Source organism: Scyliorhinus torazame, chromosome 4, assembly GCF_047496885.1.
Source record: "Scyliorhinus torazame isolate Kashiwa2021f chromosome 4, sScyTor2.1, whole genome shotgun sequence".
In the NCBI taxonomy this organism is placed as follows: Eukaryota; Metazoa; Chordata; class Chondrichthyes; order Carcharhiniformes; family Scyliorhinidae; genus Scyliorhinus; species Scyliorhinus torazame.
In genome coordinates this window covers 249,050,690-249,071,349 of record NC_092710.1, presented here as the reverse complement: position 1 = coordinate 249,071,349, position 20,660 = coordinate 249,050,690, and the positions used below count along the sequence as shown (strand labels likewise).

The window sequence follows — 20,660 nt, the reverse complement described above, 5'->3', positions numbered from 1 at the left end:
GGGGTAGACTTTGAGGGCACTGTTGTTGGCACCTCTTCCATTCTCACCAGTCAAGTATTCCGCGAGCCCAGTGATGGTTTTGGTGGGTATGGAGCCAGTGAATGCTTCAAACTACTTTGGGCTTTAAACTACTTTTATGCACCTTGATCTGGAACATTTGGATAGGTTTTTGGGCCAGAGGAATAATTTTGAAGACCTTTGCAATCTTTCCCTCCAGAAAATGTCAACATTTGTTAAGTGGATTGTGTGTTGATGGGATTCTTTGAGAATTAATTTTCTTTCAGCAATACACTCAGGGTGGTTCTTGCACAATCCTTTCAGTTGACTGATTCTTATCTGACAAATTTGCACTGTTTAAAGAAACTTGAGGACTTTGTTAATTTTTTTAGCGATCATTGTGTATGTGGTTATGCTTCCTTTGGGTGTTGAAATTTATTTGTTTATTCCAAAGAACATCTGTTGATATTCGGCAAACTGATGCGAATGAATAGTTCAAGTTAGAGAAATCTGATTGTCTTTTCTGCTTCTGATTTTCATTTTGTCCAATCTCACCAAATAATATCAATTCATTTATGTTCCTTAGTGCTTATAAGAACGGAGCCATATTGGACTCGCAATGTTAAGCCTTTCTCTGCGTCCGCAGATGCTGCCGGACCTGCTGAGTTTTTCCAGCACTTTCTGTTTTTATTTCAGATCTCCAGCATCGGCAGTATTTTGCTTTTATCCCAGTTGAATTACTTGTAAATATTATATTTATTTAGCATCCTGTATCATTTGGCTGTTGTGGATTAATTAACCTATAAATAATACTGACCAAGAGGTTTTAGCTTTCATCCATCAGCAAGGTGTTTTCTGATTGGGCAGCCAATGTGATCTCTAGTGAACAATGTACCCAAATTAAGGGTTAACTGGCAAACCCATGAAATGACAAGCGCACTAGTCTCAGTTCAGAGGTAACTTAATCTGCTTACATAAAGTGTCTTTGACTTTAACCACAGGAGAACTATAATAGTGCTGTGCTGAAAATACAAGGCTAAATAGAAGTACCATGTATCTGTCCATGTGGAAATACAGTATCAGAAATTTCAGCACAGAATTAAACCATGTGCTTCATTGTGCCTGAGCCAGGGCAATCAGTAGAAAAGTTTGCATTTGTATAGCGCCTTTTACAACCTCAGGGTACCTCAATGCTTTTTACAATTTAGTACTTCTTTTGAGACAGAGGGCTGAATTTTACAGGTTGGATTGCTGGCCCTATGCTCAGTGGAAATGCATGCTGTTAGCATGCACGGTGCCTGGTGGACCTTCCATCCGAATAACAAGGGCAGCAGCGACAGTATTGGCTGCAGCCAGGGCTTCCGGCCTAATTAGCCTGACTCAGAGAGCCACCAGTCCCAATCTGCAGCCTGACCAGCACCACTAGAAGTGGTAGTCACTGCTCAGGCAATCTGCAGCCGATAGCAGATAGGCTAAAAGTATATCTCTTTAAATTAAGGGACCAGGTACTAGAGGGGGATATTTGGGACCATGGGGATGCCTTCACTGTCTGCAACCCCATTGTTGATATAAAAATCTTCCCCCAGGCTGCCTCTGGGAGGCTGTCTCCATTTAGCTGGCGGCCTCTCCACAGGGTGTGAAGTTGATCCACCCTCAGCAAAGTCAGTACTTATTACCCATCCCTAATTGCCTTGAGAAGGTGTTCATGAGCTGCCTTCACGAATGGCTGCAGTCTATGTGGTGTAGGCACACAGCAATGCGAGGATTTCTGACCGAGTAATGCCTTGAAATTCCACTACCCATTCCAGAATAACATTTCTTATTCCCTATCTCATATGATTCCAATGTGAGCCTAATATATATGTTTTGTTTTAATGAATGAAAAAAATGTTTCACTTTGTATTTTAAAATATTTGTCTAATTCAATGAGATCTCCTTTTTTATCGTCTCTTTTCATAACTGTAGTTTCTTATTTCTGGTGTAATTCTAGTGAACCTATATTGCTTCTCTTGCATGGCTCCAATATGCTTTCTTACAACTATGTCCTCAGAAACATATGCAGCTGGATTCTGCGTTCCAGAGATTAAGGGCTGGATTCTCTGACCCGCTGCACCACTTTTTTGCCCCGACCCTCCGGCGGGATTCTCCGTTACGCCGGCCGGTCAATGGGGGCAGCCCCACGCCGTCGGGAAATCCAGGGCGCCGGCAAAATGGAGGATCACACCGGCGGAGAATCTCGCCCTAAGTGTTGACACTGGGGCAGGATTTGTGGACTTCCACAACAGCAAAACTGCGCCGAACCTGGGCCAATTCCGCAACCATTGTAGGGCTAGCACCGGCACCACGTGGAACACAATTGATTCCAATGAAAAATGGTGCGGGATTTGCTGGGACCGTGATTGACACTCAGGAAGCTGACAAGCTGCAGCCACACATACGCACTTCACTCCCCACACACACCATCCCTGCCAACAAGATGGCACTGGTTGCCCTGGAGCACCTCTACCTCTGCCACGAAAATATTCAAAGACTCTCTTCCACTTCCTTTTGAGGAGGAGAGCTCCAAAGACTCACAGCCCTCTGAGGGAAATTATTTCTCCTCATCTCTGTCCTAAATGGGCAACCTCTTAGTTTTAAATAGTGGCCCCCAGTACTAGCTTTCCCCACAAGACAAAACATCCACTCAACGTAGATCCTGTCAATTTCCCTCAAATTCTTGTATGTTTCAATCAAGGCGCCTCTTACCCTTCTAAACTCCAGTGGATACAAGATGGACTGTTCAGCCTTTCCTCATAAGACAACCTGCCCAATCCAGGGAGTAATTTAGTAAACTTTTTCTGAGCTGTTTCCAAAGCATTTTTGGCCTTCTTAAATAAGGAGACCAATACTGTACATAGTACTCCAGGTGTGGTCACAGAAATGCACTTTACAACTGAAGCCTATTTTTGTATTCAACTCCCTTTGCAATAAATGATGGCATTCTGTTAGCTTTACTAGTTATTCGCTGGACCTAGGGGTGGCACGGTGGTGCAGTGGTTAGCACTGCTATCTCACGGCACTGAGGATCTAGGTTCAATCCTGGCCCCAGGTCACTGTCCGTGTGGAGTTTGCACATTCTCCCTTTGTCTGCTTGGGTCTCACCCGCACATCCCAAAGATGTACAGGGTAGGTGGATTGGCCGTAACGTTTTATTAAAACAGTAAAAAAAATATACAAGGCCAAACGATACAAACACTTAATAGGAAAAAAAGAATTAGGTACTTTACATTTTTTTTTAAGTTATTTGCTGTATCTGCATACTAGCCTTTTGCGATTCATGCATTAGGACCCCCAGATCCCTCGGCATCCCTTTGTTCCAATCATAATTTATTTTAAATGAGTTATCTGATTATAATTTCCGATACTGTTTAGTGTCTTATTTACCTCTGTCAGATCATTTCTCAGATACTTCACTGCAGTGCTGACAGCTTGACTGCTTCACTTGTTTCTCAGCACCCACCAATGGTTCAAAAAGGTGACTCACCACCACCTCCTCAAGGGCAATTAGGGATGGGCAACACATGTTGGCCGAGCCAGCGAAGCCCATATCCCATGAAAGAATGATAAAATATACTCAAAGTGCAGTCTGACCGGAGCACTGTACAATTTGATCACTGCTTCCTTTGATTTGTATTTAAGTGTTTTGTTTATGTAGTTCAATGTTTTATTAACTTTTTCGGTTCCTCCTCTGACCTGGTTAGACACAAAGGGGTGAGAGCACGGTGGCACAGTGGTTAGCACTGCTGCCTCACAGTTCCAGGGACCCGGGTTCAATGCCGGCCTTGGGTGACAGTCTGTGTGGAGTTTGCACGTTCTCCCCGTGTCTGTGTGGGTTTCCGCCGGGTGCACCGGTCAACCCTCCGGGTGCTCCGGTTTCCTCCTACAGTCCAAAGATGTGCAGGTAGGTGAATTGGCCATGATAAATTGCACCTTATCATCAGAAAGGTTAGGTGGGGTTACTGGGTTATGGGGATAGGCTAGAGGTGTGGGCTTAAATCGGGTTCTCTTTCCAAGATGCAGACCCTATGGGCCGAATCACCTCCTTCTGCAGTGTGATTTCTATGATCTATGATCATACAGCACCAGAATTGCACCATGCAGATCACATTGATTCCCCAGTGGCAGCCAGTCATCCCAACATAAAGCTATGGAGCACTTCCCTCAACAAACACTGTCACAATGGCCGGGATTCTCCCCTACCCGGCAGGGCAGGGGGTCCCGGTGGGATGGAGTGGCGTGAACCGCTCTGGTGACAGGCTGCCCCAAAGGTGCGGATTTCTCAAGGCCTTTGGCGCCATGCCAGCCGGGGCCGAAAGGACTGCGCCAGGCGGCAGATGTCTGCGCACGCGCAGGAGCGTCGGCGGCTGCTGACATCATCCACACACATGTGCAGGGGGGGGTCTCTTCCGCCTCGGCCATGGTGAAGACTGTGGCCGTGGCGGAGGGAAATGCGTTCCCCCACGGCACAGGCCCGCCCGCGAATCGGTGGGCCCCAATTATCAGCCAGGCCACCGCAGGGGCACCCCCTGGTGCCAGATCGCCCCGCGCCCACCCCCCCCCCCGCCCCTCCCGCGCCGCCTAGTCCCGCCGGGAAGAAAGGTGGGTTGATTCTCGCCGGCGGGACAGGCATTCCAGCAGCGGGACTTCGGCCCATCGCAGGCTGGAGAATCACCGGGGGGAGGGGGCGGGGGTTGCTCGCCGACCGGCGCCGCGCGATTCCCGCCCCCGCCGAATAACCGGTGCTGGAGAATTCGGCAACCGGCGGGGGCGGGATTCACGCCAGCCCCCGGCAATTCTCCGACCCGGCGGGAGGGTGGGAGAATCTAGAATCCCGCCCAACATCTTTGACCAGAGCCCTTTATATCCTGGGGGTACCCAGTAGGTGTGGCAGCATCTGCAGAGGGAGAAAGGTTCTAATGAAAGATTCTTGACCTGAAATGATAACTCTGCTTATCTTTCTGGGGTTACTGCCTGGCCTGCTGAGTAACTCCAGCATTTCCTGCTTTTACTTCAAATTTCCAACAGCCACAGTATTGTGCCCTTTATTTTCTACCATTACAGCACTTTCCTATCCGTGCATATAGTTGTGAATCAACATGAATCCCCACCGCATTGAGTTTACTAAGTGTGAAAATTGATCAGACGTCTATCATAGAGTTTATCAGCCAAATTTGATTGTCATTTCATTGACAAATCAAGATATTTGGTCAGATTTCATAACCCCCCCCACCTCCATCTCAAACCATTACAGTTGTTTACTTGACTTTTGTTGCACAAATAATCTACAAGTTTATTCCTGATGATTGATTTTACTCAGAAATGTAGATTATTAGGTCTGTGGTAGCCTGTGTCTGTTTTATCATCAGTTTTGAATATAGTACGAAGTCTTACAACACCAGGTTAAAGTCCAACAGGTTTGTTTCGATGTCACTAGCTTTCGGAGCGCTGCTCCTTCCTCGGGTGAATGAAGAGGTATGTTCCAGAAACACATATATAGACAAATTCAAAGATGCCAAACAATGCTTGGAATGCGACCATTAGCAGGTGATTAAATCTTTACAGATCCAGAGATGGGGTAACCCCAGCTTAAAGAGGTGTGAATTGCATCAAGCCAGGACAGTTGGTAGGATTTTGCAGGCCAGATGGTGGGGGATGAATGTAATGTGACATGAATCCCAGGTCCCGGTTGAGGCCGCACTCATGTGTGCGGAACTTGGCTATAAGTTTCTGCTCGGCGATTCTGCGTTGTTGCGCGTCCTGAAGGCCGCCTTGGAGAACGCTTACCCGGAGATCAGAGGCTGAATGCCCTTGACTGCTGAAGTGTTCGCCGACTGGAAGGGAACATTCCTGCCTGGTGATTGTTGCGCGATGTCCGTTCATTCGTTGTCGCAGCGTCTGCATGGTCTCGCCAATGTACCACGCTTCGGGACATCCTTTCCTGCAGCGTATGAGGTAGACAACGTTGGCCGAGTCGCACAAGTACGTACCACGTACCTGGTGGGTGGTGTTCTCGCGTGTAATAGTGGTATCCATGTCAATGATCTGGCACGTCTTGCAGAGATTGCCATGGCAGGGTTGTGTGGTGTCGTGGTCACTGTTCTGAAGACTGGGTAGTTTGCTGCAAACAATGGTTCGTTTGAGGTTGCGCGGTTGTTTGAAGGCAAGTAGTGGGGGTGTGGGGATGACCTTGGCAAGATGTTCATCGTCATCAATGATGTGTTGAAGGCTGTGAAGAAGATGACGTAGTTTCTCCGCTCCGGGGAAGTACTGGACGACGAAGGGTATTCTGTCGTTTGTGTCCCATGTTTGTCTTCTGAGGAGGTCGGTGCGGTTTTGCGCTGTGGCGCGTTGGAACTGTCGATTGATGAGTCGAGTGCCATATCCCGTTCGTACGAGGGCATCTTTCAACGTCTGTAGATGTCTGTTATGCTCCAACTTCCAGTTTTGAATATGACACCATTAACCAATCTACTGGTTGCTGCAGTGTTCATTTTCTCCCTTGTATTGATTGCCAGTTCCTTGTTAGTCTCTCTCAACACTTTGGATCAATATTATGGTTCCAGAGTGACAGACAGATGATATGTTAGTCATAGAATGTTGAGAGTTCTGTAATTGACATAGGGATACAACTTTAAGAATTGACATAAAGGTGTTGTAGTTTTCAAAATCATAATATGCATCACTGTCTTGTTCATTATTGAATGCAAAGACATCACTGGGGTGACACTTCACTTCCCTTGTAAATACTTTAAGAAATGATTCTGAACTTTACTATTTAGTGTTTATCTTTAGCTTCAAGGCCAATGGCATATTGTGATCATTTCACCTCTTCATTGAAAGGGTGCATGCTAGCATGGCACTGTAATAATTGTTACAATTATGTTTGCCTTGGGAGCTATGTTTTATTCTGGATCTCTCCTTTACCCTCTGATGAATATTTTGATGTATTTCTGCATTATCCTTAATTCATTCTAGAGAATCTCTTCTTTTTCCCTCTGCAGGCTTGGTAGAGGTCTTTGCACTCTTAATTTCTCTCTTGTTTTTTTTCTCAATCACTGTAAAATGGTGTTTGTTGGGTCTGAGCTTCATGATCTTGGTATGCACACATCTCATCCCACCCCTGAGATGTCTTTTCAAAAGAATGTGCCTTGAATCACTTGTAAGAACCCAGAAATAACATATTCTTCCAGAGCAAGTCAGTTTGGAAGTTGGATCAGTAGAAATTAATTTGTTGTATTCTTCACCAGAGCATTGCAGTACATAGTAATAAAGTTATTGTTAGGCAGCTAATGCATAACCGGTGCTTGGATTTTATGCTTTACAGTTTTGCCCTGACAAAGCTGTCTGTTTTTACATTTTTTTTTATATGAATTGTTAGATTGATTGAAATAATAATGCTTCAATTTTAGCTTTATTGAGAAATACTTATTTGGGTGAAAAACCTTTGGAATAATTTTGTTTGGTGACCCCCCTACTGAAAAACTTGGCCTTAACACTGATGCTCAGCACTATTCTTTCAGATTGATTCCATTTCTCTTCCATGAAGATGAACAAATGTATCCTTCATTGATTTTCTGAACTATTTTTTAATTTATTTGAATTTAACACTACTAAAGCTATCAACTTGGCTCCTGGTCTTTGGTATAATTGAATCCCAGTCCTCACCTACCCAAACAGTGGGAGAATACAAAAACATGTTACATCCTTTATTTTTGAGTTTTGAGTCCTCATTCAAGATTCATATGTTGTTTCTCTGTATTGCATTTAGCCTGAGGTGGACTGCACTCATTGCCCCTATATAATATATATATACTCCCTTACTTGAAAAATTATCAGGTCAGTCCACTGATAAGATATAGCTCACATGTCAGTCTTCTTCATCAAACGTCTACATATACTATTATAATAACAGAAGCAATGATAACGATTGTTACCTTGTTGAGGGAAAATTTCAATTTTTTTCTACCTGTTGATTATAATTTCCAACCAACCCAATCTATGTGTATTGAAAGATTTTTTGTTGGGGATAGCATCACATTTGAGGAGTGTATAAGAGCTGCTTGGAATGTCTATGCCTATGTATGTGTGTGTCTATGTATATGGGTGTATATGTCTGTGTGTGTGTGTGTGTGCCTAAGTGCATGTGTGTGCATGTATCTGTGTGTGCATATGTGTGTATTTTTCTGTGTGTGTCTATGTGTGTCCGTGTTTGTGTATTTGTGTGTGTGCCTATGGGTGTATATGTGTCTGTTTGTGCATGTGTGTCCATGTGTGTATTTGTGTGTGGTTCTGTGTGTATGTGTGTGCATGCATGTGTGTCTATGTTGTGTGTCTATGTGCGTGTGTGTCCTTGTGTGTGTCTATGTGTGTATGCCTGTGTGTGGGCCTATATTTGTCTATGTGTGTCCATGTGTGTATGTGTATGTGTGTGCACGTGTGTGTCTGTGTGTTTGTGCGTGTGTGTCTGTGTGTTTGTGCGTGGGGGGGTCTGTATGTATGTCTTTTTGTATGCATGTGTGTGTGACTGTGTGTATGTGTGTCTATGTGTGTGTCAATGTGTGTATGCATGTGTGTGTGTCTAAGTGTGTGTGACTGTATGTGTATCAATGTATCTATGTGTATGTATCTATGTGTGTCTATGTGTGTGTGGGTGAGTGTTCATATGTTTCTGTGTGTGTGCATGCCTATGTGTGTGTGTGTATGTTTGTGTCTATGTGTGTGCGCCTGCGTGTGTGTGTCTATGTGTGGCTATGTGTGTCTATGTATATGTGTCTATCTGTCTATGTGTGTGTGTCTATATGTATGTGTGTGTCTATGCGTGGGTGTGTTTATGTGCCTTTGTGTGTGTCTATGTGTGTGTGTGTCTGTGACTGTGTGTGTGTGTATGTGTGTCTATGTGAGTGTGTGTTTATGTGTCTATATGTGTGTGTTTGTGTGTGTGTCTATACGTGCGTGTTCAATAAATTCCAATTTTAAGAGTCCTAAACTGTACAGAACTGAAAGGTTTGTTTTTAATAACTTTCTTTATAAGATAGGTACATCTATTTTCTGAAAATAATTCCCCTGAAAATAACTTTGTTGCAGGTCACATGTAGATGTATGATTTAATTCAATTGGGATCAGGCACCTATTTTCTGTTGCCTTTTCACTTCGCAAAAAAAGCGCTCCTTACTGGAGAATCATTCCATCCCCGAATGATCACCAGACACAAGAAGCAAATGGTTAAAGGCTCACTTTTATGTGTGGCACACAAAACCACAAGCTATGGGTGAAGAGTCCCTGCTAGTTTAGGGATAATTTGACTTCATCACTCATGAACCATACTGGCCGAAAAGAAACCTCAGACTGTGTACACCCCTATAATAATTCACCCGTTCTTCAACGAACAATGGCTCACCAAACATACACTGGCCTTCACAAGCATTCAATCTGTGATTAATCACGCCCTATTTCAGCGCCTTTCCCCTGGATTTATCTCACTTCACTAAATTATAATAAAGGATCGGGTTATATTGAAAAGGATGTAAGTTTTTCAAATCTATTTGGCTGCATACCGGACCAGTGGTCTGATCGGGGGTGGCATTCGGAAGCTGTGCTTTATTCCCTTGGAGGCTGTCTGGCCAGCCACCCAATCTATTCCCTCTTGTAACACATGCAACCCGCGAAAATGTAATTTCCGCCAAGTGATGGAGCCCATGACTTCTGACAAGTTCTCCTGCTGAATATTAGTGAGCGCCAGGAGTTGTAAATAAATCCGTAACTCATTAACACTTAAAATAGAGCAACTGCAGATGCTGGAAATCTGAAAGAAGAAAATATGATGGAAAGGCTTAATCGACCAGGCGGCATCTAAGGGCTGTTAGTTAATAAGTTAACATTTAGGCTATGGTTCTCTGGTGAAAGCGTTATCCCATGAGATGATGTCAATCTGCACAAAGTGTGTTATCTACTCCCAATGTTCCAAGACTTCCTTGTGCAAATTCATTATGATTTTCGAAAAGTTCGTTTCGATTGTTGGAAATGTTTTCTTTTTTTTAAATCGGAAATTAAACAGATCTGCGACGGTTGGTTCATGGTGTCAGTAACCAGGTATTATCGTTTACTCTCCTATCCCTTCCTTTTGATCAATTAGCAAAATAATTCGAATCATGCTGGTTATATTTGCATTGCAACCTTAAATCTGGCCAAGATTTAGTGGCCGCATTCCTAAATGCAGCATTAATTTATCCATGAAAGTGTGCTGTCGTCACACTGTTTGGTGAGAGAGTCACTAATGGTGTATGTTACAGCTTTGATGTGAGCTTAGAAAACTGAAACCTATGGAGGGGGAATAAACACTTTCTTGAACCAGAAAATGGATAAAGCCCTATTATGTTATTTCCTCATGCAATTTCGAACTCGTAGAACTTATTTCAGATTTTAAAACCGCACAGCTAAAATTTGAACAAACCCATCCATAATCTATCGCAAAAAAAGAACAAATCTTTAAAATGTTAAAGTAAGTTTATTCGAAAATTCTCGCACAATGCATTGCAACGAAAGGGCGAATACCAAGTGCACTGTACATCATTCAATATAAAAACAAAAAATACACAACATATTGTTCTACTTCACAAAAAATTATATTTTCTTTGAAATTATATATAGCATTGTCACATACTGTCAGATTCATGCTCCTAATATGTTTCCAGAAAACATATGTACAGAAAGATGATTAAAACAATAATGGATGCCCTATTTTAAATAGTTCAGCTACTAATCTATCAACAAAGGTCCCTCTGTCATGTTTTGCGCGAGTCTTATAGTGCTTTAATGCTTGTCCGTTTAAAGACGCGAGTTCAAACAAAATTGAATAATTGCTCCCAGCTCTACATCATGGGTCAACTTTAGCTTTGTCTGTTAATAAAGTATGTTGACCCTCACACATTTGCTTAAATGATTGATATTCACTCTGGACCTGTCGACTTATTAATCATCATGATTTCGAGATGAGGGTCATTCCAGTTATTGAAATGTGTCGGTGATATCAGCGTTTACTTTATGACAATACTACATCGACAGGTAAGAACTGAACATTGAGGATTTGATTTAATCACGATCGCCTAATTCCATTCGTAGCGTTTCTTTTTTACAGATGCTTTCAGCTTATTTGTAACTTCCTACTCATTTATTAAACGACCATCACTTGGCCTTCATAAATTACATGAGCCGGAACTATGAATATTGCTCAGCCCTAATAAATACCCTTTATTGTAACAGTCACCGAAAGGCACAATTCCTATCATCTTATGTACAAAATAAACAGGCATTTTTAGATGCTTCAAGCATGTTCGTTTTTGGCAGTTCGGTGTTCACTCGCGCCAGTTCTCCAAACTATTCAACTACTGGTCGTTGTTCTTTCCTGAATCTTGGTCGCTCTGGTCATCGGTAAAACAGACGTCCACGTCGCTCTCGTTGCTCTGGTCACTTTTCTGCTCGGTCTCGTCGAAGGAATTTTCCGTTTTGCTCTCGGTCTTGCTGTGCACACTTTGCCCTGGGTGCCTTGATTTCACGTGCCTCTCCAGGTCTCTGCGACGCACCAGCACCTTGCCGCAGAATTCACACCTGTAAGGCGTGTTGCCCTCGGCGTGCAGGCGGATGTGTTTGTTTAGGTTGCTGGGATCTCCAAAGGGTCGGAGGCAGACTTTGCATTTTAAAGGCTTGTACCCTGTGTGTGTCCGCATGTGGATTTTCAGTCCGTATTTACGCGAGTAGAGCTTCCCACAGTACAAGCAGAGGTGGCCTTTTTTGGGCTTGCCGCTGGGTGCGTTGGTCGTGGACATGGACTCCAGGCGAGATCGACTCTTCTCTGCGGCAATACTGGTTAGCTGCTGGGTGTGCATGGCAATCTCTCGGTCAATATTGGCGATGGAGCCAAGTTCTGGGTTGAGAGATGGAGCTCCAAAGTAGGTAACAGATTCCGGGTATTTAATTAAGTTGCTGAAGTGGAATTTGAGAGGGTAGTAGGGAGGGCTGTAGAGAAGTTCGCCATTATAAACGGTTAAGGGCATGAGGGGGATGTTGCATTCCCCGGAGAAAGGCTTCACTCCTTCAAATGGTGGAATGGAGAACCTCTCAAAATGAACGCTGGTTGGAATCGGGGTGTACCGGTTCGGGGACAAACTGGCGTGAAGCCCCCTTTCGACATGTTTGAATGCGGACGCCTCTTCAAAATTGGGAAATGAAGGGAAGGCCCTGGATGTGTTGCTGCACGGCAGTGCCGGCAGTGGGGGCTCGATGGAGTGAATGCATTTGGCGGGATGGTTTGCCCCCATGCTCTCACTGGTAGAACGTGGCGATTTCACACTGCTCAGGAGTTTATTGAAACCCAGTCCATTTGATTTAGTGCTGCTGTCTCCGCTTGGATCCGACGATATTAATTTTGATAATCCCGTGGGTTTAAAAGCCGATCGGATCCCAGGATGAAAGCCCATGGCGTTGACGATTGAAGAGGTCCCACTGATAGTCGTCAGGGCCCCATGGCTCCTGGCTGAATTGACACTCATGTCCAGGGCCCTGTCCTGCTCGTCCTCATGTCCCACTGTTTTCTTGCTCATAACTATTTTCGCCAAAATCGGCGAAATTGATCGTTTTACCCCTTCTGTGGAGCCAGAGGCGATTTGATGGCCATTCCTCTGGGATGTTGACGAGCTGGGTATGTCGACTGCCTTTGGAGATTTAGTGAAAGTCTCCGAAATTCTGCACTGGTCGCTGTTGCTGAAACCCCTGCCGTTGCTCAGAGCGCAGTGGAAGTGGATGTGAGCGATTAAAGTGTTCGGATATTTGAATGTCCTCCAACAGTACCAACAAATATAACGCTCCTCCCCTAAAGAAATCAATGAGAAGAAGACTAAGTTTTGGGATAAGGTTGTACACATTTCCACATACACGACAATTAATAATAACACGAATTATACCCAAAGGCTACTGATAAGGTAAATGGGTGACAGCGTCTCAAATCATGACTCACATTTCAGCAGTTAGAGATGTAGCGACTCCCACATTCCATGAATGATGTTTTTTTTTAGATATAGATTGCAAACAAGCCATGTGGTTATTAAGATGATCCTTATCTGATGATATAATGCGTACTGTCAGTATTTCAGAATACGTCCCCATTACACCAGCCCAGCTTCTACGACCGAAACAGATAACTTTACAAATTAAATGGTAATGAATGGAGAAGAGGAGGTCTGTGAGCAGATCATTTGGTAAGGTAATTTAGATGTAATTTTCAGTCCTGTTATTTAATTATTCTATTCTCCGAGGAGGAAACACAAGCCTGGTCAGACATATACAATCTAGACAGTTAATGTTTTGGCCTTTGCAGGCCGTGGAGGTGACAACAGCTGTTCCTTGAAATCATGGGGCGCTTGAAACAATGCACTTGGCCCATCTGTTGATGAAAGGAGGCGTATGGTAGGGAGTTACACAAACTGGTCAAAGAACAATCTATATATCATGAGCTTCACATTAAAGCCAGAACAATGCCTAGGATATAAACGTTACTATTCGAAGAGTAACAGTTCCTTAGGGCGCTCTCATTTGTAGATGTTTCAACGAAATGATGGCATCAAATTATTCATTTTACAATTGAAAGCGCAGTTCTGTATATTCGGCAATCCTGTATTAACCTGCGTCTTTCCTTTATAAGTGGTATTTTTGGTGCCTCATTTTATAAACGTGTGCATGCATTTCCCCAATGCTTCAATTCATTTACTTATTTATTTTCGTTCCTCTCATTCTGTCTTTTAATTTAGTTTATTTTTATTTTCCACTTCAGTTTCTTTGCATCCTGTTCGATTCCTTTTCGAAAACCGATTTCCCCAATCAATGTGGCTTCGTGGAATTCACTATATTACACTATATTCACTATATTACATCTTGGTCCTAGTTCATCCCTACATTCGTGCTAATGTCAGTGGTGTTCTGTAACTCTCACACCAAAACCGCTTGTATAAATAACATTAAACTGATTATTTTCCGGCATTGACCTTAACAATGGAGGTTATTTGTGAACAGTTGGAATAATTAAATCAAATTCCGGGTCTTCCAACTGCAAAAAAAACACTCTAAAGGATCAAAACATATTACTATCTCTGTCATTTGCTTAAAATCAACGTGAATAAAAGGCATTTTCCGCTTATTTTACTGATAATGTTCTGATTCGACCCCATGAAGCAGGATTAGCAAAAGAGCGCATCAGATACTGTTGATTCTCCAGGATAAATGGTTATCATGTTTGTAGTTAAGGTATCTTTTCATTCAGTTTCTTGGAATTGGTGCTATTACTTCTTATTTCTTATTATTTCGAAACCACGGTCCAATATTTACAACTGCTTTATCAACGGGAATTTAAGATTATTTACTTTTCAAATATCTAATTTCAAGCTCCAACAGGTCAAACAAAAAACGTCGTGTAAAAAACAAATATAGGGGTATAACTAAAATGCTCAGACTGTTAAATTGCATTCAAAATTCTCCATTAGAATTTTTTTTTAAACTATTACAGTTAGGTTTACACAGATGATGCAACAACTAATCTTATGTTCGTGTTTAACATTTGTGGAACCAATGCAGTTTTACAGAACATGACCTGCTGACAATCGGACAGTTCTGTAAAATGCAAGAATTATTTCATTGTTTAAATCCATTACTAGGTATAAAATCATCGTTTTATACGTGGGCTGTTATGCAAGGGCGCAAACTAGTCAGATGGGGCGGTTCAATTGCATTTTAAATTCAGAAATTGTCACGGTCTGGTCTATTCTCGCACGGTTTGAAGTGCAAAGCAAGCTAATGCCGAATAACATAAATTCCAGGTGCGGGATGATTCAGGATGAAAAGTGACTAACCCAATAATTCACTGGCATTTCAATGCAACCACCTGAATTCAAAATCAGCAAGAACTTGAGTGTTTATTGCACCGAGCTTGGGGGGGGGGGGGGGTGAAATGAACGTGGCCAGTCATTCAAGAAAGCAGGTGATAGATGTGATTTCAATATCACCACAAACCTGTAATATAGTCCCCGAAATATCTGCGGAGCATTTCATTGTCATCGTACAGAATAGTTTTAATTCTGCCTGCTCTGTTAACGTTTAATTTGACGTGTGGTTATATATATATATATATATACACACACTTAAGCGCTTTCCCCCTCTACATCAAGTTGAACTATTTGTTATTTACATTGTAGCTCAAAAAGGGAAAACACAGTATATCAGTATTCTGTATACTATTATTTAGGGCCATTCATGCACAATCTATCCACGCTAAATTATAGGTGGTCAGAACTGGAAGTCTGTTTACATACTGTTTGTTGATTTTTGGGAGTGTCTGCTGAAGTTAATTGTAATTGCTACGACGCTGTGAGCTGCCGTGGCTGAAGTAACGACTTCACTAATCCCATTACCTTGCACTTTAGCAACAACTTACTTTAAGCACTACAGAAGCTCCGCCCCTTCCAAGACCACCAGTCCCCGACTCCTTTGAAAAAAATGAGATTTAATAGCCGAGTTTGCTACTGGGTCTCTCGTTATTAATCCTTCGAGGACTGCAATTTTGCACCCGTAAATAGTTTGGAGCCAAGATTCCTCTCCGTGTTCCCCCTTTGGATTTCGGTACAAATAGTTCTTTCCTAATTTTCTTGCATTAGTTAATTACATTGCCATCTACCTTAGACGCAAAATAATGACATCCACTTTTGAACGGTTCAATCACAGAAACACTGTTGAGTTTTAACGACTATTCTCCTAGCAGCCAAGGCTAGAATTCCACCAGATTAATAACCATCAATCAAAGTAGCCAATGATGGAACGAAAAGTTTGAGACTCATAAAAATGGCTATACTGTACATTCCATTTCACTATCTCTCTAACCTTGCCTTATTATTAAATATGACTTACAAGTGTACGTGAGAAACTGCAGTCTGCAGGCGTGGTGTTATGCTTATGAAACGTACTGTTATGTGGGTGCGTGCATTTAACGTTTTTCGATAGAAACATATCAATGAGGGTTTGTGCACGCGATCACTAAACACAAACATGTATATCTTGAAATCAATTTCCACGGTAAAATGTGACCTGGTAAATTTCAGCATCTTTTGCAATTCGATTCCAATTGATGCTTCTTCCTAGTGAGCCTTTGTTAAGTTTTGGCAAGTCCATCAAACATGGAACTTCTAAGTACTCCTTTCCCGGTGGACCCCGAGAGATTGTTAGAATTTCTTCCGATTGAAATAAAACATGGTTTTAAAAAATACCCGATTCTGTTTTCTTTTGAATGCCAATGTTTTCAATCGTATACTTAAACTGAGTCCTGAGCACCAAACTATATATTTCCGATGTACTTGCTCTTCTATTTAAGATCAATAGAACCAAGGAATGTCTGCTCAGAATAGATTCTCGGTTCACTGGTGTTGAGAGATTCTTGCCTGTGAAGGTGGGATCGAACCTTTCCTGGTCCGCAACCACCCCGCAGATTATACTCTCTTTTCTAAAGGGTAATGCTGGAAAAAAATATAACTTGCAAAGAAGCAAAGTTCCATCGAAAATCCAATTCTTGCAATTACGTGCTAATTGTGTCGTTCGATGAGGGCACATTGTGTTATCCCGCGCGCATATCGAATTCAAATGTATTCCTTGAAAACACTGCGCCACCACAGTGACTCTTGTCAAGCAGCAGAAATAGAAACTGAGACAAGGTTCACTTCGCACAGTCAACTCTATGTAAACTGAAAACGGATGACACATTTTCAACGTTAAGGAAAAGAGCTTCTCCTTCAGGTCTAAGGTGACTGGTCCATTGAAGCACATCTTGGGTGCCCAATGAAAACATTAAGGTCACACAGTACATTTGAATTCGCCTCCAGTGGATTACAGTTGCCCCAACAACTTTAAGGTCGGGGATAACAAAAAGGAAATTCGACCATCTGCGGTGATTTCACTCCGATGATACATTTCGTTATCGATTGAGATAGAATTTAATCATTCTTAATTGTATTTCGGTGCTTTTCATTACATCGCGGCAAAGTGCGGAAGGGCTGCGATACACCTGCGTGTAAATAAATCTTAAAATGAAAGCAAATTACTGCGGATGCTGGAATCTGAAACAGGAACAAAAAATACTGGACAATCCCAGCAGGTCAGAATCTCAGCAGCTGTCAGACCTGCTGAGATTGTGCAGCATTTTCTGTTTTTGTTATAAATAAATCTTGACGGATGTCCGTACATACATAAAAGATAGCCATGTTCACAGGTAGCTTGTGATTACAAGGAATCTGTGGTTATACTTTCTATGCACGCAATAGATATGCAAACCCTCACTTAATTTTATAAGTATATAATCTTCTTGGGGGGTGGGGACATTTTATTGAACTGTGTAGAAATGTTGTTGAATTAAATATAGATTCTTCAATCTAATGCTATTTTTCAGAGTTCGCCTTGCACTTATGCAGTAGTGTTGAATTGATCACCCCTACCTTTCTCATCATGAGTCGGTGTGGCTGTGGCTGGGATATCGAACCACTGAGCCAGAGAGCTGGAGTACCATGCTGCTAACTCCTCCCCAGGCTGGATGTCCCTCAGTGCTCTGTAAAAGATCTGCGGAAGGGAACAGATGCAGAAATCTAAGGATTGGATACGATTTAATTTTATTTGGGGGGGAGGGGGGGCTGTGCTTTGTTAAAGTGATTTTTTTTAAGCTACAACTGTGCCAGGATTGCAATGTGATGTACCTGTCCCCCTGGAAGGTCCGTGATCGCTTCCAGATTCTGCTCTTGGACGTGTCTGGCAGCTCGAATTAACTCTATCCACTCCGGGACTGAGTCGCCAGCTTCATCAACCAAATCCCCTCTGACAAAGCGTACCTGGAATACATGCCCAACACCACAGTTTAGGAAAGGCAATTCTAATATGTCTGCATTATCCCAACGATTATCTTTTAATTCACACACACATTCGATTCGTCTCGTTAGTCTGTTTGCAACATACACAAACCCCATCATATAATTTAAAGTCATCTCAAAACTGCTCTATAAAAACACGATGACATTTAGGTGTATTGATACGCGTCCTTCACCAATCACTAACATGCTAGGCACGTCAGAAGACGGAAAAATCTATTTCAAATCATTTAGGCAGGAATGGTACGTTAAGGGAATTATGATGTGAAGATACCTGACGGTGACCTGACTCTAAAGCAGTCCAGAGTTACAATTAGTGGCGAGAGCTGGGCTTACACAGTCTTGCTTAAACCAGAAACAACAACAAAAAATAGAGAAGTTGCATCTGGCACCCAAACTGTTGCAGTTTATTTCACGTGTTTGCAAATGAGGAAGAATCTTCAGATACGTCTCAGTCTCCTTCGGCTCAATAGAAATTTCACATATGTTTAGAATTCAGAATAAGCGATTAAGGGTTAGAATTGTCCACAGAGGAACAACATGGAAAATAGGGCGCTTTGTTTATCAATTACAAACCTGAGCTTCCAGGGTTGCGCTTTGTAAAAGCAAGTTCATGCTCGCTTAAATGCAACTTTCAAATTAACTATATTTATATAACACCGCAATGCACAAAGAACTCCCATTCCGCATGTTTTAGTGACACCTGTTCACTTTTGGCAATTGGCCGCTGGTATAATTGAATTTCGAGGGTTTACGTTTTGACTTTTATTCCACATTTCAGCCACTTTAAATGAAGGTGGCCACTAAGTATGCTGGTGCTGGCGAGCGAGTCAAGAGACCCAGCCAACAGACATCGCAATATTTCGCGCGATCCTGCGAACAGGCCAACAAAACATTGGGCTTTAGGTGGAGAAAGTGCGGCCATTTCGAATCGCTGGGGAGAAGTTAGCTATAATTTGGCAGAACGGTCCTTCGGCAAGAAAGAAAATCGAAACAGACGGGAAATAAATAACACGGTTTGTCAGAGCGTTTAATGGAGTGGGGAGGAGGGGGGGGGGGGTAACAAAGTAAAAATCTGACATGACATAGTACAAGGCATCTGCACCTGTTTAAGGAAGCTTCAAACAATATGTGGCTGTTGGACAAGTGGAACAATTAAAACTGAGTAACACCTCCTGTGTATGCACCACTCTGTGTATTACACACACACACACAGGCAGTCATTTCAGCAGCCAAACTTCTGGAATTGTGATCGATTGTGCTGATCCTATGTCGTTCTGCTATTGGTAACTAACTGCGGCTTTACGGAGCAAGCAATGTCTAGTTAATAACAATCGCTCTTCTAAATGCAATTGGCAAGTGTGTAAACTGAAAATGATCCGATCACTTCGATGATTTTAATCAAGGTTAAGAAATGAGACCTGACTATTGTAGGGAATGGTTAACACTGCGAAGGAGCTGCAGAGATTCCAGCCACCAAGTTGAATAATGAATCACCGACAACCCACATTTTCGATCTCGGTTATGGATCTCGACTAGAGTAAAATGAATTAATTGAAGCCTAAACGCACGGTTAATTGCCGACCATAAAATTGAACCTTTTAGCCGCACGCGAGAGCAGAGCTGAGATCCAATTAAAGCGGCCTGTCAATAATTTTAACACAACTTAGCACACTGTGGTAATTTGCAGGAAGATACAATTAACTAACAATTAGCGAGCGAACCTTGACTTCGCAACAATGCTACTAGACAACCCCAGTATCCGCAGAACCCAAAAGGTCAGAGATCTGTTTCTGTCCAGTAACTTTCTCTGCTAAAGAATATCGTTTTAAGAGAGGAAATTCAACTCCGGTTATTTTTCTCAGCTGCCGGAAAGCTCCTAAAACTGGTTCGAAGTTTGGAGTTCTCTCTCCCAATCCCGATATAAAGCATAGGGAATAAATACATCAGAACTATTTAGAACGATGCAACGAAAACTGTTACCTTTTTTTTGTTGTTGTGTTCCCTGCGATCGGACATGTATTTTCCCAGCCTAAAAATGCCCTGCACGGGACCCAGGCGCAGCCCGGCTGGGATGATGCTTTCCGCGGTCACGGTGAGCGCCGAGCTCCGGGGGGTTTGCATTGCTCCGGGGATGCAGGAGGGGGGGATGGGGGGTGGGAGGGAGGGGGGGATGGAACGGAGGAAGAGGGATGGAGTGACAGCGAGATGAGACAGATGAGAGAGAGAGATGGAGATAGAGAGAGAGAGATGGGCACAGACTGGTCTCCGCCTGCACAATGACGCGATGGACTCGGTGCGCTGCGCTTTTTCTATCCAAGGGGGGGACGGTCGCGTTTTGAGCACACTGCACAGAGTGCCTCAGTTTGGTGAGAGAGTTTTGGTGCGATCACAGCTGCGAGCCACAGCCAAGAGGGTCAGAGAGACACACATGGAGACTTTCCCTGCCCAACTGAATAATAAAGTACTCGAGATGGCCGGGAACAATGGCCCGGGCGACCTTCCCAATCCTAAAATCCAATTTGTCAAGGGCGCAAAAAAGGCGATTGTGAATCACAGGTCTGGCGGGACCATTAATCGTCAGCTTGTGTTATTGTCCAGCAGACAGTTACGATATTTTAAGTGACAAATTCACTGTATAATTTCTCCATAAATTTTGCCTTCTTTTATTGCGACCAACAA

The 20,660-nt window shown here is 42.9% G+C and overlaps 1 protein-coding gene across 1 annotated transcript; it reads right to left on the bottom strand.

Annotated features, from left to right (window-relative positions):
- Positions 1–10,579: 10,579 nt before the first annotated feature.
- Positions 10,580–20,109, bottom strand: prdm13 (PR domain containing 13). Its single transcript, XM_072499611.1, has 4 exons — positions 19,962–20,109; positions 17,811–17,942; positions 17,556–17,676; positions 10,580–12,901 (listed from the first exon to the last, which is right to left on the bottom strand). The coding sequence occupies exons 1-4, from the start codon at positions 20,100–20,102 to the stop codon at positions 11,418–11,420; spliced, it is 1,878 nt and encodes a 625-aa protein (XP_072355712.1). The 5' UTR covers positions 20,103–20,109; the 3' UTR covers positions 10,580–11,417.
- Positions 20,110–20,660: the final 551 nt, after the last annotated feature.

What these genes read in the sequence shown, in the direction of transcription:
- prdm13 (XM_072499611.1), bottom strand. Translation starts at nt 20,102, where the DNA reads ATGCAAACCCCCCGGAGCTCGGCGCTCACCGTGACCGCGGAAAGCATC. An exon ending in AACACAACAACAAAAAAAAG is followed by an intron (nt 17,943 to 19,961) that starts GTAACAGTTTTC and finishes CATGTATTCCAG; the next exon opens with GTACGCTTTGTCAGAGGGGA. An exon ending in CGGACCTTCCAGGGGGACAG is followed by an intron (nt 17,677 to 17,810) that starts GTACATCACATT and finishes TCCCTTCCGCAG; the next exon opens with ATCTTTTACAGAGCACTGAG.